This window comes from Canis lupus, chromosome 15 (assembly GCF_048164855.1).
Source record: "Canis lupus baileyi chromosome 15, mCanLup2.hap1, whole genome shotgun sequence".
In the NCBI taxonomy this organism is placed as follows: Eukaryota; Metazoa; Chordata; class Mammalia; order Carnivora; family Canidae; genus Canis; species Canis lupus.
In genome coordinates, this window is record NC_132852.1 from 38293248 (window position 1) to 38320469 (window position 27222).

Consider the following 27222-nt stretch of genomic DNA (forward strand, 5'->3'; position numbering starts at 1 on the left):
TGTGTGAAAAATAATCAATTTATTTCAGCACAGTATGATACATGGGTGTGGCAACAAAGTAAAAACAGATATAAATATACTAAAGCCTAGTTTATCAGTTATTAAAATGATACAAGTCTTCCGTTTTATTATAAAGTTTAATAGAAAAAGATTTACACTATACACAAAAATATTTCTTTCCAAGAGCTGTAGAGTGGAGAAAGGGAAAAGCCAAATACTTGATTTAAAAGGTGGTGTTGAGGAACATGATCTGGCCAGCCAGCCCATCCCTTATTAGGAGGCCCCTGTCGGCTTCCTTGTGACCTATAAATAGACATTCCATTTCTAAAGCAATCCTTCATTCCTGAAGGACCTAGTTATTTTTTTACTGAGACATGCTTTTATCTTTGTGATCCCACTTCCAAAGCTTCTCATGTTGACAGATCAGGAGGTGGGGCTTTTGTTCTACCTCTCTTCTGCCCTCCAGGGTGGTTTTCCAGGAGGGGTTGGCATTTATCCGTCGTCTTGGCTGACAGACATTCTGAAATCAGATCTTAAGCCCTGAAAACTTCTAAAAATGGGAAGTACCTATGAAAACCTATCCTCTCCCCTCTCCTGTGGGTTTTCCCTGCCCTGCCACCCACTTACACTGTGTGATGGCTCAGCTCTGTGAAGAAGCACTCCGGTTTGATGTGTCTTCTGAAGTGGAGGAAGCAGGGTCTCCCATGATTTCAGGGAATTCAATGTCCTTGGTCACAGTTGCATGTTGTCTTGAATCCAGTCTAGGTAATTAGTAACCTTGGTATATATACCTGGAACATCTTTCTGTCCACAGCCAATGCCCCAGCTGATGATGCCAACCAAGGTCATGCGGTTGTCCTTCATGCACACCAAGGGGCCACCTGAGTCACCCTGCAATACAGAAAACACTTCAGGTGTTGCAAAAAACACAGACTCTTGGGCGGAAGTTAGGGTGAATATTTGTATTGCTGAGATTGTATTCTTCAAAGTACTTATTTCAGAGAGGGGAATTTTTATCTCAATGATCTTGATCCTATAGAGGATTTGGTTGTATCTACATTGCAAAGTAGAATGGAGATAACTGCTCAGATGTTTCAGGCCACAACCCTCCTTTTAACTCTACCACTTACAAACCATGTGGCCTTAGGCTAACTGTGCTTCAGTACTCTTATCTCCGAGATAGAGATCATACTATCTACCCTGTGAGGTTGTTAGGGGAATAAATGGGAGAAAGCATGAAAAGCTCTGAGAACAATGTATGACATTTTGAAGGACTCTTGGTACTTGTTGGCTGTTATTGTCTCATTGAATCAAAATGATTTCTTGTTTTTGTTTTCAACTTGAAGCTTGCAGATCATGGTTTCACTTTGCATACCACCTTTTTACTGTCTAGCGAGGAGTACAGCTGAGGTTTCTGAAGAAACCAAAGAGGGACAAACATTGTCAAGGAACTGAGGGAAAATGTGGGTTCGATTTAATTTGTTAGAACAAAGCCCACAAAGTCTTCAATGCAAGAGCCCCGCTTCCTTCTTTTTGCTTTCCTTCTAACCCCCAGCCCCTGCAGGCTTGAAAATGTCTCATCAGTATTGGTGTTGTGGTTACTATTTAGGTCCTAATACCACAGGCCGTGTGTGTCCCTTACAGGTGCCTTGTTATGAAATAGAAGCACTGACTGATAAGGGTGCCAACACAGACCTGAACTAGTTTGCTTCCCCAGGTGAAAAACCTCCTATGAGGGCTGCTATGAGTTTTTGTTTATTTTTTTATTTTTTCATTTTTTTTGCTATGAGTTTTTAAAACTTATTTCTCACAAATCATCTGGGTCATCCTTCCCAGTAAGCTGCAATCCCCCCCCCCCCCCCCCCCCGGCCATCTACACAGCTGGTTCCAATTTCCCCCAGTACCTCCAGAAGTCAAGAACTGCTTAATTTGTGTTGCTTTACCCATGACCTCAATAGTTGATCAATTGCCTGGGCTTACAGGAAGCCCTGAAGCAGGTGGAGTTTCCGGTGTAGACACTGGGGAAATTTCCTGCAGTTGAGATTTCTTAAGTTTGGGTAACTTTGATCTTTCTTTGATTGTGCTACTTGTTTGAAGCCCTCATCTAGAATCTCTAGCGCCTCACCAAGATGAAATCATTCCGTTCTGGCTCTTTTTTCTTGGTTCTGAACCTGTTGGCCAAGGAACATGGGCCACCCTGGGGTGTGCTCAGAGTACAGCGAGGCCCTCATGTTTACCTGGCAGGCGTCGTGCAGGTTTGCTTGGTTTCCACCACTCCGTGTGTCTCCGGCACACAGCATATTGTTCGTAATGGTTTTGTTAAACAAATGCCGTGATGTGCAGCGGCTAGATGGGTACAGCCTGACATGAGCCTCCTTCAGCCGCTCAGAATAGAAAGGAGAAGCTGAAACAAGAAGGGAAAATATCTTTTGGGTTTAGGGAAAGTTATTTGTAAACCTTTTAGAAGGAAGAAGCCAACTTTTCTACTAATGGCTAACTTGTATCAAGCTTTCACATAGATGAGGTTGAAGTCTGCAAAATATTGTCAATATTGTTTTGACCAACAAAAATTAGTATAGAGGTTAGCACATGGTTTCTCAGTAGCAGCGCTATTGACATTTGGGGCCAGATAATTTTTTGATGGGGGCTGTCTTGTGCATTGTACATGTTTGGCAGCCTCCCTTGCTTCTACTCACTAACTGCTAGTATAAATCTCCATCCTGAGTTGTAATATTCAAAAATGCCTCCAGACATTGCCATTGTCTTCGTGGGGGCTGAAAACCACTGGCTTGACCCACTGTCACTTAATTCTCGTGATCTAAGGAGGTAGGTAGTTCTACCCACGTTACCAGTGAGGGGATCAAGGTGTGGAGCAGTGTAAAATAAAAACCCACGTCCCGGGTCACACTGCTACAAGGTGCAGACCTAGAGCTTGGACTGAGGCCTACCTGACCAGAGAGTCCAAGAACCCCCCACACCCCTTCATTACTGTACTCTACTCCTTATCAGAACCTTCCTGAAATCTCAAGCCCTTCAAAGCACTGGTACTATTCACATCTGTCTTGACCTGCACAGTGACCCTCTGTGAAGTGGGAAAGGCAGGTGATGCCTGCAAGGAACTTGCCTACATTTACACAGCATCCGTGCCTGAGCCGGGGCTAGAACGTTCTTGTGACTTTTTCCTCTCAATAACTAGTCCCTGCTGTCCTGCAGACAGACAGGGTGGGGCCGAGACCTCCTTCCACTTACACGCCTCGTGTTTTCCGTAGCCAGACAGCTCACATTCTGTCCAGTCGGGCAGCTGCAGGTCGGCTTCGGGGAGACAGGCAGTGCGGACAGCGTCGCTCTCCTGGGCACAGTGTAGCGAATCCGACTGCAATTTCAGCAGTGCTGGCAGGAAAGCCAGAAGAGAATAACTCCATGTGATGCTCGTCTGATTTGAGGGGAGGAAGACGAAGGAGAGGGCGAGAGTGTGGAAGCACGAGGTGCAGATACACGTGTGGTGACCTCCGGAGCAGGGGAGCATGACACCTTACCAATATCATTGTTGTAAGTGTCATCATCAAATTCCTTATGGGTGATGTACTTTTCTACTTCAAATTTCTGCTCCTTCTCTCCAGGGACCTCTCGGTATGTTCTGCCCAAGACCACCTTCAGCTGGTGGGGAGGATACCTAAAGGACAAACAGCCTTAGGATGCTCTGCTTGCTGTGAGGCTTCTTTTGACGGGCCCCAAAGTCTAGGGAGACCTGCTGGGTCTCTGAAGTCCCTACCTCTCCTGGAAACAGTGCGCGGCAGACAGGACCCAGCAGGAACTGATCAGTATTCCCCCACAAAAAAACCTCTCTCCTGGTGACCTCCTGTTCTTGACAAAGATGGCAGCCTGCCACGGGTGAGAGGTGATGTCTGCGTAGAGCCCTCCTTTAATGCGAAACTGTGGCTGCTTGTAGTGTCTCAGGCCACAGGTGGCTGGGAGAGGAAAGGGCAGAGAAGGGCGATCAGCCCTGCAGTCCTCAGGTGTGTTCCCTGAGCACCTACCCTCGTTTCCTCTCTTGCAAGCCCCAGTTTCTACAGGCACCTCTCCAGGTTATGCAGAGAGAACAGTCTCCATGGTAATAAAACCCTGGCTTGTACATACTGCGTACCGCTGTACACGCACTCTCTCTAACCCTCACAACACTGAACTTCCGAGAGGCTGGGAAATTTTTGCCCAAGGTCCCAGCAGCATCTGGATTAGAACCCACATTTGTCTGACTCCAAATGGGATCTTTCTGCTACGCTTCATTACCCCTAGTTTTTTCCTGCACTGGCCTCCCAGCTTCAGAAATAATGCAGCCCTGTAGGTCCCTCCTGGAGAACGTCTACCCCATTTCTTTTCTGTCTACTCCACTTTGCCCATCCTTCAAGGCCTAGGTGAAATCCTGCCTCCTTGTGGAGCTTTCCTAACACGCCCAGCCCACCAGGACCTGAGCGAGCTTACTAATACTGCTCACCGACGACTCCCCATGCATGGCCTTCGTTGTGAATCCATTGGTAGTTTGTGTCTTACCTGCCCAGGTACATAATATGTCCCTTGAGAAACCTTCTGGCAAATATGTGCGTTCACAGGAATTGAGTAATAATCTGTTCTCAGACAATTTCTAAACTAAGGTCTTTCAGCAAAATGTGCCAACTTGAATTTTCTCATTGTCTTCCATTCCCACCAGCCCAGTTCCCTTGTGTTAAATGGGGTCTGTGAGTACGGTGGAAGAGTTCACAGCAGGAGTACAGACTGTGAAGTCAGAGGATGTGGGATCAGACTGAGCTCCACCTCTCGGAGCCCAGTGGGCTTGGGCAGGCCTCGTGACTTCGGAGCTGCTTTCCTCATCAGTAAACTAAAAGATAGGAAGACTGCCTCTCACCATATTGTCAGGAGAGCGCTATGAGAGCACTTTGTTTTCTAGGGAGCCATATATGTGAGCTAGCCTCCTGCATTCTCCCCAGGAACCCATCATCAATAATTAATAAAGGCATCTGGAGAGAGAAATTTAGAGCCTAGTGAATTCTAAAAGAAATTGGCAAGTTCTCTCTCTCTCTCTTTTTTTTTCTCCTCTGCATCAAGCTTATGCATGGGGAGTGAACACCTGCCCAGAGTGTTGTCATCCTACCATTGCTTCAGTCATGAAACGCCCCTCCCCACCAACGCCTTCCTGAAAATCTAGGAGCTATACAGCCCAAACCAGGCAGCTGTGAAGACACAGGAAGTGGCAGAGGAAATGGTCAAGGGAGGCTGGGCAGCGGGAGATGCCAAAGGCTAGCCCTTACAGCACTGGGGCACGTCACAGTATTCCCATGTCAACTTGCGGTCCTTCAGCACGTGGCACCATGGCTTGGCATCCCCATCTGGGTTCCTAGATGGTAAGAGAGTTTGAGATTTTCAGTCACATAACAAGCCATGTGAGAGAGGAAGGAGGCTCAATAAACCAGTGGCAAAACAGTGAGCTCAGAAAGAGGGTCCTGAGTTCTGAACTTGGCTCTGTCAGAGATCTCACCAGGGAAAAACAACTTTAATTTTTTTTTTTTTTAAGATTTTATTCACTTATTTGACAGAGAGAGAGAGAGAACACACAAGCAGGGGGAGCCGGAGTGGGAGAAGCAGGCTCTCTCCTGAACAGGGAGCTGAATGCGGGGCTGGGTCCTAGGACCCTGGGACCATGACCTGAGTTGAAAACAGATGCCCAACTGACTGAGCCACACAGGTACCCCTAATTTTGTCTTTCTATCAGCAACATAACATTCTCATGTCACAGAGATGTTGGAAGGAACAGTGAGCTGTGCTGTGAGGACACTCATGATTCACTGGGAGAAAGGTCCATAGGAAAACAGACAAAAGGTGCTATATAAGAGTGATAAACTGGTGAACTTCACTCTTCATAATAGGTGTTATTCTAGCAAGTGAAGAGGTGTGACTGAGCTTCATGGTTCCTTCCCACCCACTAGGTCTTTCATAGAACCTTAGGTATGAAATCTTCCTCCATCCCACAACCCATTCCTGCTTCTGCCCAGATATGAACCCCACAGACCCTGTGCTACATACCGACAGTAATTGTGGTTGCCCAGGCCCAGTGCCTGGGCATTGGTCTTCCATGTTGTGTAGAACTTGCCTGCGAGGACCCTGGAATTCCACGGGAGGCAGGGGGTACCAGATGTAGTGAAGCTGTAGGTGCCACGGTATGCTAACCCTTTTCCAAAGTAGCAGTCCTCATTTTTTTCTGGAACAAAAGGGATCTCAAACTGAAACAAAACCAATTAAATACAACAGCAGGCACATCAGGGTTTGCAGCAGGGCCTGCGTGGGGCTGCCGACCTGAGAGGATGAAGGCAGCCAGGCTTCCCTGTAAGAGGGATGTGACGCCATCCCACCTCCCCTCTTTCCTCCTCCAAGCCCTGTATGTAGGGATGGTAAATGGCTTTCATCTGCTGGGCAACTTTCACCAGTTGGATGTGGCTTCCTAGGTTTCTGTGTCGAGGGATCCCAAGGGTTTGCTCATGTTCAGCAGGAAGGGGTCTAGGCCCTGTTAATAGCGATTATTGCTGGAGCTGCTTTGAAAGTAATTGGGGATTTCCTTGTTTATATTTGACACATTGTGGTGAACCAAGATTCTTCAATGGGGGGACATGTCAGCAGGCCCTAATGTTTCAGATTTTCAAACCGCTCTGGATGGTTTGTTGGGCTTGAGCAGGAAGAGAGAATATGCACCTACGGATGCTGCCTATTTTCACTGATCTTTCTCCCTATTTGAAATTGGCAGAATATACCACTATAAATAAAGCGATCTTTAAGACCACCTAGATCAGCTGAGTCCCAATTTACCACTCCAGGGACAGGAGAAGAGGCTTTAGAATTACTGTAAGGAGTCCTCAAATTCACAGGTATGTCAGACTTACCCATAGACAGGATGTACATTACTGTATATGAATATTTAGAACTTTAAGACATATTTTTATACTATTGTGATATCATTATTTATAAAAGCACCACAGAATTCATGGTGCTTTTTTATAACTTAGTATTTTTCAAACATCTCAGAGAAAGAGAGACTGAGAAATAGGCCTGTCAATCACAAGAGGGAGAATCTCCATCCATCCTCAGAAGGACTAGAAACCACCACAGCAGCCCTTCTTCTCCTTTGTACACGAGGACATGGATGGGCAGAGGGGTAAAGAGACCAGTTCAAGGTCAAACAGCTTGTTAGAGGCCGGGCCTGGGTGAGGACCTAAGTCTGCAGCCTTTCTTCCCTCTGCAGCCAAAATGATGACACACACACCCCCACCCCCCAGCCTACTGTTTTGCCTCCAGAGTTGTAGAAACACTGTCAGCTGTGTCCTTTTAGACTCTACTCCCCGGCTGCTTGGGGGAAGGTGGGAGGCTGCACTCACCCTTGGGGCAGGCCGGTGTGCTGCAGAACTCAGTGCTGTACTTCCCTGCCTTGAACACGTAGCACCAGGGCCGTAAGTCTCCATCAGGGTTTCTGAAAAAGTAGCCAGGGAAGGCCAGGGGAGGTGAAAAATGAAGCCTCCATCTCAGCCCCAAGGACTTTGCCTCCTCTTTTGGGGAAGAGGTCAGTGCCCTTTCGTGCACGCCCGGGATAGCTGGATCGTGTTTGGTGGAAGTATGACTTAGTTATTGTCTTCATTCGGAGACCAAGTATGGTTTAAGGAGGCCTGTCTGGGAGCCGGGTCGACAAGGGGCGGCCTGTGAGGTTAGTTCTAGGTGTTAACTTGGCCCAGTATCTCCTCGGACACTCATGGAGGTGCTGCTGTGAAGAGCTTTTATAGCTGTGGTTCAGATCGGCAACCGGACTTTACTTAAAGGAGATCATCCTCCATCCTGTGGTCGCCTCGTGCGGTCTGGGGAACGCCTGGCGAGCCAGAGTCGCGAAGGAACTCCGCCTCCCGTCGGCAGCGTCCGAGCGGGTTTGCAGGTCCTCCCTGCGGACCTCAGGCTTCCAGCGCCCCGGCCGGGCGGCTTGGAGCGGGTGGGGGACACAGACCGCTGATCGGGGGCAAAGGTCGGGGGCTTCTCTGGGGAGCCCCGGCTGACCCGCACTAGGCTTCCTCCCCGCTGCGGGCCTCCTCCCGGAGGCCAGGCTCTCCCGGGAGGCCGCCAGCGAGAAGGCAGGGGCGCACCTGCAGTAATTGTGGCTCCCGAGGCCCAGCCGGACGGCGTGGGGCCTCCGCGCACTGTAGGGCTTCAGGGCCAGCGCGCTGCTGTTCCAGTTGGCACACTCGGCCCCGCTCTCTGCCGTGCTCCACGTGCCCCTGTAGCTGATGCCCTGGTCCTTGTAGCAGGTGGCACCGGCATCTGACGGGACGCAGGACACGGGACACCTCACACGTGAGCCCCCGTCACTGGGTTCTCCCGCGGGGCCCCCACGCGCTCCTGCGGCCAGGCGGGCCCGCTGCGGAAGCCGCTGCCCGCGCAGAGCAGGTGGGGGCCGGGGCCCCGGGGACCGTGGCAGGGCGACTCCGGGGCCCCCAAGGCCCTGCCCGGGGGCGCAGCCCTCCGGAGCTGCTTCCCTGTCCCCGCCCGGGTCACACGCCCTTCCTCCCCTTTCTGGGAAGGTCTGGGCCTCCGCCCCTCTCCTCGCCCCCCCCCGCCCCGCCCCCGCCCCCGCCTCACCTATTTCACAGCGTTTCCCCAGGAACCCCTCCGGACACTGGCACACGAAATCCGCGAAATACAGGGCCTGCCGGCACGTCCCGCCGTTAAAGCACCTCGGCTCGCTGCAACCTGTCCCGGAAAACCCAGGAGGCCCCTAGTCACCCCCCAAGTAGCTCCAGGAACCGCAGGAGTTAGTTTTAAGGGTGAGCTCGGCGGGCCGGGCGCTATCCTAGGCAGTTTGCAGAATGAGCTCGTTTCCTTCTCCCAGCAAACCCAGGTAGGCGCGGCCACTCCCACCTCTGACAGACGGGGAAACTGAGGCCAGGCCCCAGAGGCTCTCTCCCCGGCGGGCACCTCCGCGGCGGGCTAAGGTGGGGGGGCACGTACCTCTGACGGGCACCGAGTGGCACTGCGGGCGGCCGCCCGCGCACCGGCAGTACTCCACGCGGTTGCCCCGCAGGCCCGGCCGCAGCCACGACTCGCTCGGCCCGTACTGCGTCTGGGTCTTCTCGTCTCTGCAGCTCCCTGTGACGGCAGACGGGCGGGCGCAACGCTGCAGGGCCCGCTCCCCACACTGACGCCCCGCCCCCGAGGCCAAGGGGAAGCCCCGCACACCTGTAGCACGACCCATCCCTCATCTCCCCTCGCTGCCAGCTGGGGGATAGCACGCACCTAACAACCTGTCACCTGAGACCCCTTTATTGTTTCTCCTTGGATGGGCCCTCATCTTGGAAGCATTTATCTATCAAAATACATTTACTGATGGAATGCTACACTGCCTTCAAAAGATGAAGCCTTGCCATTTGCAACCACATAGATGGAACTAGAGGATTTTTTAAGATTTTATTTATTCATGAGCGACACACAGAGAGAGGCAGAGACACGGGCAGAGGGAGAAGCAGGCCCCCTGCAGGAACCAGATGAGGGACTCGATCCAGGACCCTGGGATCACGCCCTGAGCAAAAGGCCCACACTCCATCACTGAGCCACCCAGGCGTCCTGGAACCAGAGGATATTATGCTAAGTGAAGTAAGTCAGCCTGAGAGACAATTATCAAAAGATCGCAGTCATATGTGGAATTTAAGAAACAAAATAGGATCATAGGGGAAGGGAAGGAAAAGTTAAACAAGATGAAATCAGAGAGGGAGACAAACCTTAAGAAACCTTTTTAATCATAGGAAACAAACTGAGAGTCGCTACAGGGGAGGGGGGTGAGGGGATGGGGTAACTGGGTGATGGACATTAAGGAGGGTAGGTGATATAATGAGTACTGGGTATTATACAAGATGGATGAATCACTGACTCTACCTCTGAAACCAATAATACATTATATGTTAATTAACTGAATTTATATAAAAATTTTTTAAAAAGAAAATATAAAATACCCCAAAATAAAAAATAAGATGCTTCATCCACTTAGAACCACAAAACAAAAAAAAAAACAAAATACGGGGCAGCCCAGGTGGCTCAGCAGTTTAGCACCTGCCTTCAGCCCAGGGCCTGATCCCAGAGACCCAGGATCGAGTCCCACATCGGGCTCCCTGCATGGAGCCTGCTTCTCCCTCTGCCTGTGTCTCTGCCTCTCTCTCTCTCTCTCTCTCTCTGTCTCTCATGAATAAATAAAATCTTTAACAAAACAAAATACATTTACTAAGTAATACTCTGATTTTTTATTTCATTTCATTTTATTTTTATTTTAAGATTTTATTTATTTGATAGAAAGGAGGGGAGGGAGAGCAGGAGCAGAGGGAGAGGCAGATGGAACAAAAGGCAGGCTCCCCGCTGAGCAGGGTGCTCCATTTCAAGGCTCCATCCTGGGTCCCGGGATTATGATCTGAGCTGAAGGCAGATACCCAACTGACTGAGCCACCCAGGCACCCCTCATTTTCCATATTGATTCATCAAAAATATGCACATGTATATAACTGCCTACCAGAGCTTTTGATGCACATTGAGTATTACCACACCAAAATGTCGCATTGCTCGCCCAAAAGAAAGAAAACTGACATGTTAGTCTGTGTGAGGAATGTGCTGCTCTCACTAGGATTTTTGATATAATGAAAATGATCTAAGTACTCCATTGATATTCTTGCCCTCTTTGTCTCTGTTTGCAAAGCAGAATGCCAACTTAAGAAATCTTTAACTGGGATCCCTGGGTGGCTCAGCAGTTTGGTGCCTGCCTTCGGCCCAGGGCGTGATCCTGGAGACCTGGGATCGAGTCCCACGTCAGGCTCCCTGCATGGAGCCTGCTTCTCCCTCTGCTCGTGTCTCCACCTCTCTCTCTCTCTCTCTCTCTCTCTCTCTCTCTCTCTATGAATAAATAAATAAAAACTTAAAAAAAAAATCTTTAACTTTTCATCAACTAAAGAAGTGACACATGCTCATTGTAAATAATGTTTTTTCTTTTGCGGGTCCACTGGGGCCACGATACCCTGTCAGAAATGCTGTGCTATCTAACAGTGAAGGCACTAAGGGTATAGCATTGGGGCACCTGGGTGGTTCAGTGGTTGAGCGTCTGCCTGTGGCTCAGGTCATGATCCTGGGGTCCTGGGATTGAGTTCCACATCGGGCTCCCTGCAGGGGGGCTGCTTCTCCCTCTGCCTGTGTCTCTGCCTCTCTGTGTGTCTCTCACAAATAAATAAATAAAATCTTAAAAAAAAAAAAAAAAGTAAAGCATTGGGGCACCCTGGTTGCTCAGTTAAGCGTCCAACTCTTGGTTTTGACTCAGGTCATGATCTCAGGGTCTTGGGTTGAGCCCCATGTTGGGGCCCAAGCTGGGTGTGGAGCCTGCTTAAAATTCTTTCTTCCCTCCTTCTGCCCCTTCCCCCCCACATGTGTGCGCATGCGCTCTCTTTCTCAAAAAAAAAGAAAAAAGAAAAGAAAAGAAAAGAAAAGAAAAAGAAAAAAAAGTTACAGCATAACTCACTCTGGGGAAACTTCCACTTTGAAAGAGGTGTTGCAAAGCCAAAGATGAAGGTAGCTTGCGATTTGAAGCTGGGTCCAGAGTTCTTCACCAGAGTCACTGCACTCTGGCTGCCAGCATGTTTTATTTTTGGACTCCTACCTAATGCTCATGGGGATGTTCCTCAGGCTTCTAGAGTCCACTGTAGGCATGGTTTCATGGAATGAAAGCCTTTCCACATCTGTGGAACTTCTGTGAGGTAACCCGGGTTGTTAGCCTGGTTTCACCAACCAGAACATATGGAAGCACAGAGATGGCAGTTAACAAAGGTGTCAGGTGGACTCAGGTGAGATGGGGACCACAGAGGACCAGCACATCTGCAGCCTGGCTGTGGTGTGGCCTTGGGCAAGGTGCTCAGTCTCTGGCTCTGTTTTCTCACCTGTGTAACAGGGCTTTGGGCCATTGAGCTGAGGGGCTCCCAGCAGCTCTGTGACTCCCCAACAGTCTGACTCCTTGAGGGCACACCTGTTCCCATCCTCTCAGAATCTGGCCTTAGAGGCGCCTGAGTGGCTCAGTGGTTGAGCATCTGCATTCGGCTCAGGTCATGACCCCAAGGTCCTGGGATCGAGTCCCGCATCAGGCTCCCCACCGGGAGCCTGCTTCTCCCTCTGCCTGGGTCTCTGCCTCCCTCTCTGTGTATCTCTCATGAATAAATAAATAAAATCTTAAAAAATAAAAATAAAAAAGAAGCTGGCCTTAGCTAACTCGGTGAATGAGTAAATGGGTGTGGGAGTGGCGAGTGACCCAGGCATCTCTGCAGAATTCCACCTTTACACAGCTTACGTAGGCTGAGTGTGGTGGAAGAGAAATCCCCACCAGAGCCCAGAGCACCTGAGCGCCTAAGCCCTGACCCCGTGGCCTCTTGCCCTGACCCCCTTCCACATCAGCTTCACCTTACCTCTGTAAGATCTGGCTCCTCTTCTGAATCGTATGTGGATCTCCTGCAGAGCAACCAGGGGTGGAGGAAGGATCAGCACCCGCTGGTGTCTTAAGAATAAAGTTGGTCGATCTAGAGACCACCCAGGCACCCACCAATCCGATGCCACCTGTCCCGAAGGATCCCCCTCAGGTCGCTGGCCCCAGGAGCAACATCTGCTTCCTGCTTCTTTTCTCATTCTCCCTCCCCTTCTAGACCAGTGATGCCAAAATAACTTTCTAAGTGATGAAAATCTCTCCTACCTGTGCTGTCCAATACCACAGCCATGAGTCACACGTGGCGACTGAGCACTTGAAACGTGGCTAGTGTGACTGAACTAAATTTTTAAATTCTATTCTAAACTGAAACAGCCACAAGTGTTTGGTGAAGTTGTAGCCCTCCCCCAACCCCTCCATTTAGCCAACCCCAACTCTCTTCTCTAAAGTCTCACTGTGCAAGTACTGCTCATTGGGCCTGACGTGATACCCTCGCTTGCTGGGCATATTTGGAGAGCATGTCCATAGCATAGCTTCTATCCCAATTAGATAGTAAACAGCACGGGATCCCTGGGTGGCACAGCGGTTTGGCGCCTGCCTTTGGTCCAGGGCGCGATCCTGGAGACCCGGGATCGAATCCCACGTCGGGCTCCCGGAGCATGGAGCCTGCTTCTCCCTCTGCCTGTGTCTCTGCCTCTCTCTCTCTCTCTCTGTGTGTGACTATCATAAATAAATAAAAATTAAAAAAAACAAAGATAGTAAACAGCATAGGGCAACTCGCCAGCTTCCATGGCTCACAGCTTGTGCACCTCCTTTTCTAAATACTTTCTGGATGAATTCAAACACATTCTTTAAGAACAGCTCCAAAGAAGGCAGCCAAGGCAGTGCAGTGGAATTAAGAACTATTTACCCAAATCAGAAGAATGGCCTAAGGTTCTGCCCCCAGAACCCTGAATCCCAAGAATCCTACCCAGGGAGGAGTGGGTGGACCATGCTCTGTGACTGCTGACCCCACCTTGGGGCGCCTAAGCCCACTGAGGGCACGCAGGCTCCAGGGGTGGGGGCACACACCTGAACTGCACACCTACCTGGCTGGGCAAAGTGAGGGCTGCTCCACAAAGCAGCAGCATGCACACTAGCTCTCTCCTCATTGTATTCATCATTCCTTTAGAGTGTCCCTTAAATTCTGGAAGAAGAAGGGAAAAAAGCTTAATCATGTGATTGAGAGATCAAGGAGCATGGCAAAGTTCAAGAACCTATGACTTGATCATGGCCAGTCCCTCTAGCATCAGGTCCCACAGAAGGAAATGCCACAAATGTCTGGAAGATTTTTTTAATTGTATATATTTTTGTATTGTGGTAAAATACACAAAAGTTACCATCTTAACCATTTTTATGTGCAGATAAATGCCAGTTTAGTGGCATTAAGTGCATTCATATTGTCATGCAACCATCACTACCATTCCTCTCCAGAGCTTTGTTATCTTCTCAAACTGAAACTCTGTACCCCATCTAAGCAATAACTCCCCATTCCCCTGGCAACCACCAGAAAGTAGAATACTTTCTGTCTTTATGACTATGACGTGGGATCATATAGGTGGAATTATGTAGTACATGTCCTTTTGTGACTGGCTCATTTCACTTTGCATACTGTTCTCAAAATTCATCCATGTGGAGCCATATGTCAGAATCCTCCCCCACCTTTTCTTCATAAAGTAGGCTCCATACCCACCATGGAGCCCAATGTGGGGCTTGAACTCACGACCCTGAGATCCAAACCTGGGCTGAGATCAAGAGTTGGATGCTCAACTGACTGAGCCACCCAGACATCCCTGAATCTCCTCCTTTTTTAAAGCTGAGTAATATTTTGTTGTCTGTATAGACCACATTTTGTTTATCCATTCATCCATCAATGGACACAGGTGGCTAGGAGGTCATCTTGCCCAGAGATCTCTGCGGGCTGAATAGTGGGACCATCTCTAGTGCCAATAGCAGTCTGGAGACCCAGGATCCTACCTTGGTTTCCTCCAAGTGAATTCCCGCCCTGCGGTCAACTAGATGGAACCACAGAAATGTCCCCTTTGAAACTTTTTCAGGGGACACCATAGGGATTCTACTGCCAGCACATCACAGAGCCAACCTACCTCAGATCACCTCAGTTCTTCCACTTATAATTTCCATGCCTCTTTGTCCACCACAGGGAATGCTCCTCTGCACCAGCTCTCACCCTCCCCACTTCTCCCTTGGAACGTCTGTCTCTTGTTTTGTAGACAGGCTGGGCAGGGTGCAGACTGGCAGAAAGGCGGAAAGGAATGGAGGCATCTGGGTTTTGGTAGTTAGACTAAGATCTTCCTGGACCTAGAATTCCCACTTTCCATGTGCCTTTCCCCAGTGATTTTACCCTCAGAAGCTTAAACTAGGTTAGTTGGTCGGGGTTTTATTTTGTGGTCTGGCAGGCCCACTCACTCCTTTATCCACAAGAATTAAATCCGGGCATTTCTTCCCTTGACTCATTTCCCTTCAGTCACAACAACGTTTGGTCCCACCCCTCCCCCCATTGCAAGGATCCTCAGGGACCTCTCAGATCAGAGGCTTCCAGGACCTTCATCCTGGCCTGGCTCTGGCTCCTTCTTTGTTTCTTTGCAAAGAAGGTCCCTGTTGGAAGTGGCCTTCCCCTCACTGGCCACAGGCCCCCTTCAGAGCAAGGGTGAAAAAGAAAGGATGAGTGGGGGCAGTGGGAGGACTCTGTGCCCCATTGCTTCTTCTGGGGCTGCTGGGGACAGGCAGCGGAGGGGTGAACAGGGCGAATGGAGGAGGGGGTGGGGAGAGAGCAGCAGGGACTGGTCAATAGGATTCCAACAAGAAAACACAGCTCAGAGGGCAGTCTTGCCAATCAGCACAGCCCTTGCCCCCCATTGTGAAGCAACCTGAAAGAGGGCAAGATCTGGGCCTCTGTTCTATTTTTTTTTTATTTTTATTTTTTATTTATGATAGTCACAGAGAGAGAGAGAGGCGCAGAGACACAGGCAGAGGGAGAAGCAGGCTCCATGCACCGGGAGCCCGATGTGGGATTCGATCCCGGGTCTTCCAGGATCGCGCCCTGGGCCAAAGGCAGGCGCCAAACCACTGCACCACCCAGGGATCCCTGGGCCTCTGTTCTAATTTGCTGTGCTCTTTGGGGGCCCTTTTCTCACTCAGAGGAGGAAGTTTCAGAAGTTGAGGCCATCAGAAACAAGGACACTTAGTGGTCTCTTCTGATCACAGGAAACTGCTCTGGATTTCCTCTTTCTCAAAATTTGCCAAAGCCCTTTTAAATTTCTCTTCTTAATTTCATCCCATTTAAAATTAACCTTTTAAAATACATCTTCTTGAATGCATTCCTCCCCTTCCTTTCCAATGTTAATCCTGTTTCACAATCGCATAAAGCTTGTCCCATCCTTTATTATCTTGGCCAAACCTTGAGATTAGGGGGACCTCTAAGCTCTCAGGACATTATGAAGGAATTCTGAATGAAACAATGAGCCACCAATCAATAGGGAACTTAACCCTTATTCCTGTTGCCTGTCAAACCACCCAGGCCTTTCAATTTTTCAGTCAACTCGACAGCCCAAGATCAGGGGGTTGGTTTTTCTCTGGATGCCCACCAAGATATTGTTTTACTTTAATAATTCAAGGTCTTAAAAAAAAAAAAAGACCTCTGGGTTCTTCTGACGGGAACACAATTCTACATTTTGGAAAATTGCCAGGTGAGATGATGTGCAGCATTAACACATTTGCATCCCCTGATAAATGGGGAAGCAGGACCAGATGGGGGGCAGAGCATGACTTAGGGCTTCCCTAGCAGTTCCTACAGCTGCACCATGTGCAAACCCTTGGCAACTCAGGGGCATAAGGGGCAAAGGAGTCTACTTCTGTCCTCTGCTCCTGGGAGAGTTTGAGATAGTCTCTGTCCTAGCAGTCTTTATCTTCCTCCACTTTTGGGGGCCTTGCTAGGCCACGGGCTGGGTCAGTGGCAATCTCAAACAAGGCAATAGCTCCATCCTGCTGCACAAAGACAATGCAAGCATCCGGACAGGCCAAATGGGGTAAGAGGATGACAAAGAAATGAGTCATCCCGCCAGCAGACAAGCAGTGCAGTCCAAAGACAAGGGAGAAGGAGGAGAGGAGGAAAAAAATGTGTCCTTGTTTTGCCTTCGTTAAAGAGGTGGGTGTAGAGGTCTGGGGGCAGTGCCTGGACAAAAAACAAAGTGAATACCAGAAACAGGGACTCAGACTGAGTCCGTGGGGCCAGCCAGTGCCAGGCTTCCACGCTGTGAGCCACGGGCTGCCACGGAAGGCGGGAATGCCTTGGGGTTAAGGTGAGGAGGGGAGGTGAGATGAGAAGAGTAAGTGTAAGAAGTCCTTCAAGGCTCATTTTATAAATGCAAGACAACTTGTTATTTTTTTCTGTGTTCCCTTCCTTTTGCTCTATTTCATAGTTCTCAGAATTAGAGAACTAAAAAAGCAAGGGAGTAAGAGGGAGGAAGGAAGGAAGGGAGGAAGGGAGGAAAGAAGGAAGAAAAAAGAAAAACCATGTTTTTCTTTTGTTTTCTTTTGTTTCACTTTTGTTAGACTGGAATCCCTAAGTCACTGAAAAACATCGCTGTGTGAGAGTGAGGTGGAATGGCCATAAGGCCTGTGGTCCCCAAGGTCCCAGGGCCCCAGGCGTAGCAGGCCCATGCTAGCACACAAAGTTGATTTCTGCAGATTTGCAAAAGGCACCCTCTCTGGTAGCTGGAGTTCAACAGACACAGAGCTTGGCATATTGACAAAGAATCTGTGCAAATTAAAAAAAAACAGGACACATGGCCTGGCAAATAAAGCCTGGCCTGGATTTCAAGGATGCATGGGTGGGAATCCTTGTGCGGGATATAGCCTGCACATCCATGTGCAGAAGCCTCGTCTGCTTCCAGAACATCTCTGACCTTCCTGTCTGGAAGCTGTGTTAGGTCCTGCTGGCTATGGCAATAGAGTGACTCTGTTCCCCGGCTGTTCTGAACAACCTTGAATGATGACTGTTCCAGGGAAAAATGAGAACAATGGACTGGTAACCATGGAGGGGGTTACTCTGCTAGAGGAAGTGTGCCATGTGGCTGAGAAAGCAATGGTAGGCCAGCCAGAAACTCAGTGTTCATTTCTGCAGTGCTAACTTGGGGGGAAGCTGAGTGATGGGCACCCATTCATAGCTGTTGAGTCTGCACTAGGGGAAGCCCCTGGGACAGCAGCATGACACTTGGAGGAAGGACCTGTGGATGAACTGTTGTCCCCAGTGCCTTCACACGTTCCCTCCCCCTTTTTAAAAATGTATTTGTGGGATCCCTGGGTGGCGCAGCGGTTTGGCGCCTGCCTTTGGCCCAGGGCGCGATCCTGGAGACCCGGGATCAAATCCCACGTCGGGCTCCCGGTGCATGGAGCCTGCTTCTCCCTCTGCCTGTGTCTCTGCCTCTCTCTCTCTCTCTCTGTATGACTATCATAAATAAATAAATTAATTAATTAATTAATTAAAAAAATAATAAAAATGTATTTGTTTGAGAGAGTGCAGCACATGTGCCTGCATGTGCAAGTTGGGGTGGGAGGGAGTGAGGGGGGAGAGAGAGAACCTCAAGCCTGGACTCAGGGCTCAATCTCACAACCCTGAGATCATGACCTGAGTTGAAATCAAGAGACGAACATTTAACTGACTGAGCCCCTCCAGGAGCCCACCATGTCCCTCTGCATTACCCTTTCCCTCTACTATCCTACCTTCTCCATCTTTCCCCTTAAAAATCTACCCTCTGAAAAGGGACTGACATGCTCATTCACATAAGGTTAGAATGACTGAATAAAAATTGATACACTGCCCTTCTCAAAGCATCTATATTTTGAGACATAAAATCAGTTCCCAGGAATGCAGGACCGAGTGGGCTAGATTCATGAGGTTTACTCCAGGGCTGACATTCTGTGGTTTCTGCTGTTGTGGGAACAAATGATATAATAGATGTAAACTGTGAAACACTTATAAATGCATATAAGTACTTTGATTTACACACAACCACAGATGTGAAAGTAATCTGCAATAAAAGAACTATACACATATGGTCCCTCAGTCAAGTTCTGTGGTTCTAGGTACAAACCATGCAATTGCCCCAGCTGGTATAGAACTCAAGCACTTGGGATCCCCAGGTGGCTTAGCAGTTTGGAGCCTGCCTTCGGCCCAGGGTGTGATCCTGGAGTCCCGGGATCAGGCCCGCATCGGGCTCCCTGCATGGAGCCTGCTTCTCCCTCTGCCTGTGTCTCTGCCTCTCTTTCTGTGTGACTCTCATGAACAAATAAATAAAATCTTTAAAAAAAAAAAAAAAAGAACTCGAGCACTCTAGTTTTTACTCTTGCCAGAAAGAAAAAGGCAGAAATATGAGCAAGCTAGAGGAGGAGGGACATTGCAAGAGAAAGACAAAAGTAAGTTGATACTATGATCAAATTTTACACCGTGTGCAAGGTTTGCTACCCTAATCTTTGGTAAAGGAGATCCTCCATTTATTATTACTTTGCAAAGCTTCTCTCTGGAAATCTGAGTAAGAGAGAGTCAGTCTCCAAGAATACCAATACTCTAAAGTGACTCATGGCTTTAAAACAAACAACACCCTCCTTCCACCCCTCAACCACTATGGCCCAGAATGGATGCCAACAAATTAGAAAAGAAGTGGTCAAAAGAATAACTTCTTGGAAGACCAAAGGCATGTCTCTAGAGTCAGGGCAAGGGAGGGGGTGAGATGGCAGGAGGACCCGGGCATTAGAAAGGTGGCTGGTGGAACGTCCCTCCTGGAACCATGGCCCAGTTTGTCCATAACCTCACCGAGAAGGCTCCGTCCGGCGCTAGTGAACGCTCCTGTGACTTACTCGAAGTCTGGATTGGCCACATTTTGGCACTATGCCAGGGTTGAGCTGGTTCCTCCAACCCCTGCTGAGATCCCTACAGCTATTCAGAGCTTGAAAAAAATAGTCAAGAGTGCTCAAACTGGTAGCTTCAAACAGCTCACAGTTAAGGAAGCTCTGCTGAATGGTTTGGTGGCCACCGAGGTGTGGATATGGTTTTATGTCGGCGAGATCATAGGCAAGCGTGGCATCATTGGCTATAATGTTTGAAGACCAATCTTTAACATCTCTTTCTATGTGGCTTATTATTTGAGTGTTCTTGGACCATATGTGATCAGACTGGTATTTGAATAAAATAAGATAATGTATAAAAAAGAAAGAAAGAAAGAAAGAAAGAAAGAAAGAAAGAAAGAAAGAAAGAAAGGAAAAAAGAAAGAAAGAAAGGTGGCTGGTCCCCACCGAAACTCACCTTTGCTGGCTCCCAGTGGAGCCAGGACAGGAGCCACTAGCCCCGTAGCCTTGGTCTTGCCTATCCAGGTTCTGCTTTTTCCAAAGGCCATGATCTCAGAATAAAAACCATTTTCAAAAACTCTCATGTAAACAGTTCTTAACTTTTCAATACTTAATTTTCTGTGTGTCAAAATTTAGTTTCTCTCTTCTTTAATCAACTGCTTTTATAACTAGGGGCCAAGTGAAAGAGTCTGTTTCTTTTTTTTTTTTTTTTTTTTTTTTAATTTTTATTTATTTTATGATAGTCACAGAGAGAGAGAGAGAGGCAGAGACACAGGCAGAGGGAGAAGCAGGCTCCATGCACCGGGAGCCCGATGTGGGATTCGATCCCGGGTCTCCAGAATCGCGCCCTGGGCCAAAGGCAGGCGCCAAACCGCTGCGCCACCCAGGGATCCCAAGAGTCTGTTTCTTATATAAATTGATCCATTCCAATGAGGTGAATAGAATATCTCCCACCCATCTCACTAGTTACTCAGGGCCAAACACTCTCCAAAACAGCTTCAGAATATAGGTGTGTAATTTGTGTCTAAGTTACATGAATTTAACCTGGCTACTCAGAAAAATCTACGCCGAGCAGTGTCATCTACTCCATGTCCACCCTCTGCCAGGTAATCCTGGTTATTTGGAGGAAATAAGGGAGTGTTGGCTGTAGGTCTAAGAAAATAGAAGTCCATCCTGCCTCCTTTCAGGATAAGAACAAAAGAAGCCCTTTCCGAATGAACTTATAACCCTGAGAAGAAAACACAAGGTTCAGCTGGCAAAAGCTAACTCAATTAGTCAATGCAATAAAATGTTAACCCCAAAGCCTGAATCTAAACAAACCCTGCAATCTGATGTTAATCTAAAACAGTGTCTCACTTAAGCATAAAGGTAGTTTCTCATGTTCCTCCCACTCCCTAGAGCAAACATCACCGTGAGGCAATTAAATACGAAATACTTTGATAATTCTTCAGTTTACCTCCAGATTGCAACACACATGAATCAGAAAACTGATCAGCAGCTCTCACTGTATCATGACTGAATCTGTCCACGTTTTCCTGGGCTCACAGGAAAGCGATGTTGCAGTGTATTTTGAGAACTGTCTGTGGATTAATGCCACTCGCTCAATGGGCTTTGAGTACCAGGCCTAGTTTATGAAACCCTTTTACAACCATTGAATCATTTAAGGCAATGTTATTACCTTGTTTTTACAGATGAGAGAACTGAACTTCAAAAAAGCATAAGGGCCTTGGCCCTTAGGCAGGACACTTAGTGAGAGGTAGTGTCAGGACTCAAACCTGATGCTCTTTCCACCACTACTTCCTGTGTCCTGATGTGGGACTGCAATGTTTTCAGTGAGCTCAGAGTTGCTATTTGAAAAGGGGAGCACGTCACAGTGCAAGGAGTGTAACCTCTGGAGTCTCAACTTCAAATTCCATGACACACAAGTTATGTGTGGTTTTCTGGATTTTCTAATGGGCCAATCATTCCCACCTTGCTGAATTTTTATAGCAATTAGAGAAGAAGCAGGCAAAAGCCCTACGCAATGGCCAGTGCACAGCAAGGTCAACTGTACTGACTGTCATGAGTGTCCTTCAACAATGGGAGCACCAAAGTCCACAGCTTCTCCCTGGAAAAATAACCAAAAGCTACCAAGACAGAAAGATGCTAATCTCTATGGGGTCCCCATTGTGGTCATGCATTAGTAACCAAATACTGTTCCCTAAATCCTGTCGACATGTTGTGATAACCTGCAACCAGATTCTTCACAACTGATATAAAAGTTCTCACCTTTTATCTACATGCACAGAACGGTATTAATAGGAGCCATTCTTTCCTGGATATTAGGTCATGTCTTTTATCCTATTTTTTAAAAAAGATTTTATTTATTTATTCATGAGAGACACACAGAGAGAGGCAGAGACACAGAAAGAGGCAGAAGCAGGCTCCCCATGGGGAGCTTGATGTGGGACTTGATCTTAGGACCCCGGGGTCATGCCCTGAGCCAAAGGCTGACGCTCAACCCCTGGGCCACCCAGGTATCCCTTTTATCCTATTTTTAATCTTTTTTTTTTTTTTAATTTGCCTTTCCTGGACCTACTTATATCAAGGCTACTCTGAACTCTCAGAGGAAACTGGAATTAGCACCCAAGACAGCTGGAAGATCAGACCGTTGCTACTGATAAGACCTGTCTGATGCAGACCACATGGATGTTTAAAAACCAGAGACATTGTGTGAGAAAAATTAGGAAACTGGAGCTTCCCAGAAAAAGAAAAAAAAAAAACAACTTCCCTTTTTCTCTGCAGCCCAGGTGGCAGACACTGGCTCTTTGCTATGGCAAGGCAAAATAAGACAAGTTTCTCTTTTCCATTTACAAAATGTAAATAGCCAGAAGAGATCCAGTAGACTGGTAGTCTTTCTCTTTTAGATCACTCAGTGCAGGTTACTGGGCTTAGCTTCCCTTCCCTACTGAGTGTCCTGTTCCCTACCTGCAAAGACCTCAGCTGACATCAAGGTGTTCATGCAAAGGTCTCTAACAAAGGGGCTTGAGGGCCTCTTTGAGTGTCCTCCTTGGATGCCACCTATCAGATCCTCCCCGCACCCACCTCTCCCTCAAGCCCCACCTCAATCTAATTTCCTCCTTTCTTGAATTCATGGGTGAATATTTAACAACTCTATGTATTCAATATCAGACATTCATTGAGCGCCAACCCTGTACTAGGCACAGGCCCTATGGTATAAAGACAAATATGCTCTATCCTCAAAAACTCATAGTTTAGGAACAAGACAGACAAGTAATTAGGCAATCACAGTACAATGTAATCAGTGCTGTGGTATGCAGGGAGGTAGGGATAGAAGGTGAAATGCAGCAGAAGAAGGGGTTTAGTAGAATGTGGAGGACAGAGATCTAGCTCCCTCTTGTTGAGGTAAGGTGCTGGTCAATGTAGGCTTCCTGGAACTGATGTTATATAAGTTGCTTGTTGAACAAAATGAAGAGGTGCTCCTGACAGAGCATATTGCCAAGAGGTGACCGTTGCTTGGGGTGCAGGGTGATAGCAGCAAGCAGCCAGAGCCCCTTACTCTTCAGCACAAACACCGTCCATTGGCTAAAGGAATATGATTCACACACCCCAGGCTCTCCCTCCCAGGGCATCTCTAGGAGGAAGTATGGTTTGGAAAGCCCAAGAGTTCCAAGGGATATAAGAGCCTCTGGGACACGAGTTCAGTTTTGATTCCCTAATGTCTGGTTATAAATGGAATATTTGTGACCATATAATAAACAGAAAAGGCTTTGAATACAAAGATAGCCTCATATCTAGGTTCAGCCTGACCTTGAAGTGGGTTACTTCCAAGGTTCAGGGTGGAATCAGGTTTTATAGATCAGTCCAACCAACCTCTCCAAACCACTGATACATGTTGTCAGGAGGATCACGTAGCCAAACTGGGCCTGCTGGCCGAGAGTCACCCTCAGAATCATGGCTGTTGGCACAGATGGTGTTAGGCAGCTGCTAAAGACACACAATTGTATTAGTTTTATAGGAAGAACAGTTAGTTAGTATTGTCTGGGTAACCATACTAGGCACCAGAACTTGCCCAAGTCATCTCTTTAAAAAATGTTTATGAGGGATGCCTTCGGCTCAGGGCATGATCCCAGTCCAGGGATCAAGTCCCACATGGGGCTCCCTGTGAGGAGCCTGTGTCTCCCTCTGCCTGTGTCTCTGCCTCTTTCTGTGTCTCTCATGAAGAAATGAATAAAATCTTTTAAAAAATGTTTATGAAATGCCTGCTGCATGCCTGCATGTGTTTCCTTTTCCCTTCTGTCGTACATGTTATTTTTCAGGTATCAAGAGGCTTGTCTGTTGCTTTACCCTCTTCTCCAAAAATCTGTTTCTCGGGCAGGAGAATGTAACAAAAGATCACCAAGAATATATGCTATTCTTATATATGGAAGTAGACTACTAAGCCAGTATTCGGAGGCCGTGTGGCTGAACTTGGGGTTGGACCAGAGCAAATGATCTCTAAGGTTCTAATTCTGACTTTCTATGAGTCTAAATTTGTCTTCATTCCTTTATCCGGTTTGATTTGAGACTACCGTGCAGTTTTGTGAGCTGGCTGGCTAAGATGAGGCTTATAGCCTGAAAGTATGGACAGAAATTTTCAGGGCACCTGGGTGGCTCAGTCACTTGAGCATCTGCCTTTGGCTCAGGTCATGATCCTGGGGTCCTAGGATTGAGCCCTGCATTGGGGTCCCTGCTCAATGGGGAGCCTGCTTCTTCCTCTCCTCCCCACTCATTCTCTCTCTCTCTCTCTCTCTCTCTCTCTCAAATAAATAAAATCTTTAAACAAAAAAACAACAAAAAAAGAATTTTTCCATGCAAAGTAAATAACCAAAAAAATGAATGAATAGAATATTCTGGTCACTCATTGTCCATCCTAGCCATCTTATCAGAGCAGAGCTGAAATTCACTCACAGTAGTAGAAATTTTATTCTGAGACTGCAGATGCACAATGCCAAATAACCAAGTAAAATTGAACATTTCAACTCAAAACCTAAATCCTTCCTCACCATCAGGCACTCAGTATCTCTGAGAAGTGTATGGACTTTGAATTTCGACTGGAGCTAAGTTCACCACCACTGCTGTGAACAATATTGCCCCCTTGGCTCTCTGATAGAAAATAACCTGCCCACATTTTAGAAGCTTCAGAAGTCCTGAAGCTGGTGCTGCTCCTTCCAAATGATGATCTTCATCAAAGGGGCCCTTCAGTTGGTATAAAACCCCATAACCAGAAAAGCTGCCATTTGCAGATTAGTAACAGGCCTCCCCTGGACAGTAAGTTTCCCCAAATGTTCTGCAGTCCCAGCCAGTCACTTACAAAAACCTTAGATCAATATGGTCACTGGGTATGGCTGGGCTGCTGGTTACAGTAATTTGAAATGTACTGAGCACGGTTCTGCTCAACATGTTATGACCCAGGGAAATGAAGCCGAGTCCCAGAGCTCCTCCTCAGTGAGCACAAAGCACTGCTGTCCCTCAGCTACTCCCTGGCTGCATGAACTGTGCCAGCGTGTGAGGAAGCCACTGACAGTAGCACAGACACCAGGAGTATCTGATAGGAGGCATCACAAAATAAACTAGGTTGGTCTAAGGGAGTCTGGACAGAGACTGAGCCACTGGTCGGAGAGAAGCTACCACTTATTCTTGAGGAGATGCAGAGCTTTGAGGTTGGTGTCTCTGAGAACACTTCAGGTAGAATAAATTGATGGGTTGTGTGGAGCTATTTCTATTTCAATATTCACAAATCTCTGCAGGTACCTAGTCTGGCTCACGCTGTCATATATTGATTCTGGACAAGTCAGTGTCTAGATCCCAGGATGAGTCTTCCTGCCCATGGGCAAGAACTGCTAGGAAGTCACCTTTGAGGGGACTCCACTTCAGAGTTGTATTTGCAGGATCTCTTCATGGAGTTGCAAATGCACACACACACACACACACACACACAATCTAATTTTTTTCCATCATCAATCCACCACCGGAGATCACTATTATTAATCCAACTTCAGCTCCAGAAAAATCATCATTTCCACACTTCTTTGCATTTAAGTTTCTCGCTAGTTACCTGGGAGCTCAGTGGGTTTTCCTCCTTTCCTGGCTCCCTCCAGCCCTCCCTCCCAGGGAGGTTAAGAAAATACAGATAATAACTGAAAATTTGGAAAGCCCTAATATGCTCCCTGCAGAGTGCCTTAGGAAGAAGAGCATTGATGTTCTGTTCCTCCTTGTAATTGAAAAGTCCTTACAGAGGACCTCACACTTGCACACTGCGCAAAACGCCTGGGAACAAGCTGACCAGTTGAAATGAGGGGGACGTGGGGAAGGGGGGGAGGAGGGTTGGGGATTGGGGGCCTTTCTCTGACAGTCCCATCTGTCTTTTGCCCTTTGATCACCAGCACTTCCCACCTAGGTAACCAAGCTCCAAGGCAAGTGACCCGCCGCGCAACCCCCACCATCCCCAGCCTGGGCTTCTTACTGGGCTCACTGGGGGAGGGAGGCAGCCCGACACCCCCCTTGGACCCTCCGGGCTCGCAGAGCCACCAGTAGCCAGGGCAGCTGACTCCACTTTCTTGCCCCTTAGTCATGAAGGGCTCCCATTGTCTCTTCAGAGCATTTCTCTGATTCTTTTCACTTTTCCTTTGACCCTGCAAGCAGAGATTTCTTCTTCAAAGAAATGAACCCTCCCCCTGTCTCTCCCCTGACCGCCCTCGCTCCTCCAAAACGCTTCAGCCTAACCCAATGAAATGCAGATGCAAAAAGAAGGATCCCTATGGGCTCGGATTCCAGCTAATCCGCTTTTTGCCTGAATTACAAAGTCAGTCCCTCGTGAAGGCATTCCTCTATTTGGCTCCGTTTGCCAGAAAGACTTTTGAGAGAGACAAGAGGAGCCGGGCGGGCAGAGAGGCAGAGAACTCAGCTTACCGCCGCCGCTCGCCTTCCTCGCCGTCCTTCCTCGCCCCTGGCAGCCTCCTCCGCGGCTCCCGCAGGCCTCGGCTCCAGCGCCCCCGCGCAGCTCCGGGCTGCCTACATTTCAAGGCAGAGGGTGGGGTCAGGGGCCCTGGTGGGCGGGTTTCTCTGCGGCTGGAGGATGCCCAGTGGACAGGGCCAGCAGGGTGCCCGATGGGGCCGGCCTGTTTTCCTAAAGAGGGGGAGGAAGTTTGTGATGGAAGCAGCACAGCCTAACCTGGCTCAGGGCCAGCGGGATTATTCACAATCCTGATGTCATCGAATCACAGGAATTTGGGAGTTAGACGGAACCTTAACAATCATTTTCCTTCAAAGCCCTAGACTATGACCTAAATGGGACCCTCTGGATCAGCTGGCTGTAAGCCTATCTTGGAAGCAAGAATTTACGATTTGAAACAAATACACACGGAGGAGGCCCCAGGGGTTCTTCCGGAAGGAATCTCCCCCAGGAATTCTGAGCCTCTGGGCACAAGAGGTTGGAAGAACTGGACAGGTTGACTGGTTCCCTCCAGGAGCAGAAGTGCCAGGGTTGGAGCACCTGGGGTGCGGGCTTGGCGGGCGGCGGTAAGCAAAGGCAGTGGAAAGTACCCCAGCCTGGAATCTGCACCAGGCACCTGCCCTGCCACTCCTCAGCCCCACGATCATGGAGATAATCATTGCACTTGTCTGCAAAGTGATGACTGAGGTCTTCAGCTCCAGCATTCCCCGTGTGGGATATGGAATAAAGGTGGGGATGGGGCTGTTGAGCCAACGCTCTGTCTAAACCTTTTTTCTGCACCGCCTCACCTGAATCCTCTCCTTGGCTA

General features: G+C 48.3%; 2 protein-coding genes and 1 pseudogene across 4 annotated transcripts in view; 2 read left to right on the top strand and 1 right to left on the bottom strand.

Moving 5' to 3' along the window:
• AP3M2 (adaptor related protein complex 3 subunit mu 2) overlaps positions 1-10994 on the top strand; it is a 41757-nt gene extending 30763 nt beyond the window's left edge. For all 3 annotated transcript variants that reach the window (XM_072776640.1, XM_072776638.1, XM_072776637.1), the window contains one exon: positions 10763-10994. In XM_072776640.1, coding sequence (XP_072632741.1) covers positions 10763-10959 — 197 coding nt within the window. In that variant the 3' untranslated portion in view covers positions 10960-10994. The remainder of the gene's footprint in view (positions 1-10762) is intronic.
• On the bottom strand, positions 1-26542 carry PLAT (plasminogen activator, tissue type). Its single transcript, XM_072776636.1, has 14 exons — positions 26372-26542; positions 13606-13703; positions 12504-12546; positions 9031-9168; positions 8662-8772; positions 8169-8343; positions 7419-7510; positions 6076-6250; positions 5304-5389; positions 3773-3968; positions 3537-3673; positions 3250-3390; positions 2238-2404; positions 1-891 (listed from the first exon to the last, which is right to left on the bottom strand). Exons 2-14 carry the CDS (start codon positions 13678-13680, stop codon positions 733-735), a joined length of 1695 nt encoding a protein of 564 aa, XP_072632737.1. The 5' UTR covers positions 13681-13703; positions 26372-26542; the 3' UTR covers positions 1-732.
• LOC140604916 (ATP synthase subunit g, mitochondrial pseudogene) lies at positions 19363-19851 on the top strand (annotated as a pseudogene).
• Positions 26543-27222: the final 680 nt, after the last annotated feature.

Coding starts and splice junctions, on each gene's coding strand:
- PLAT (XM_072776636.1), bottom strand. CDS start 13,680: ATGATGAATACAATGAGGAGAGAGCTAGTGTGCATGCTGCTGCTTTGT. Junction 6,251..7,418: donor CACACCGGCCTGCCCCAAGG/GTGAGTGCAGCC, acceptor CTTTTGTTCCAG/AAAAAAATGAGGACTGCTAC. Junction 892..2,237: donor ACCTGCACGACGCCTGCCAG/GTAAACATGAGG, acceptor TCTGTATTGCAG/GGTGACTCAGGTGGCCCCTT.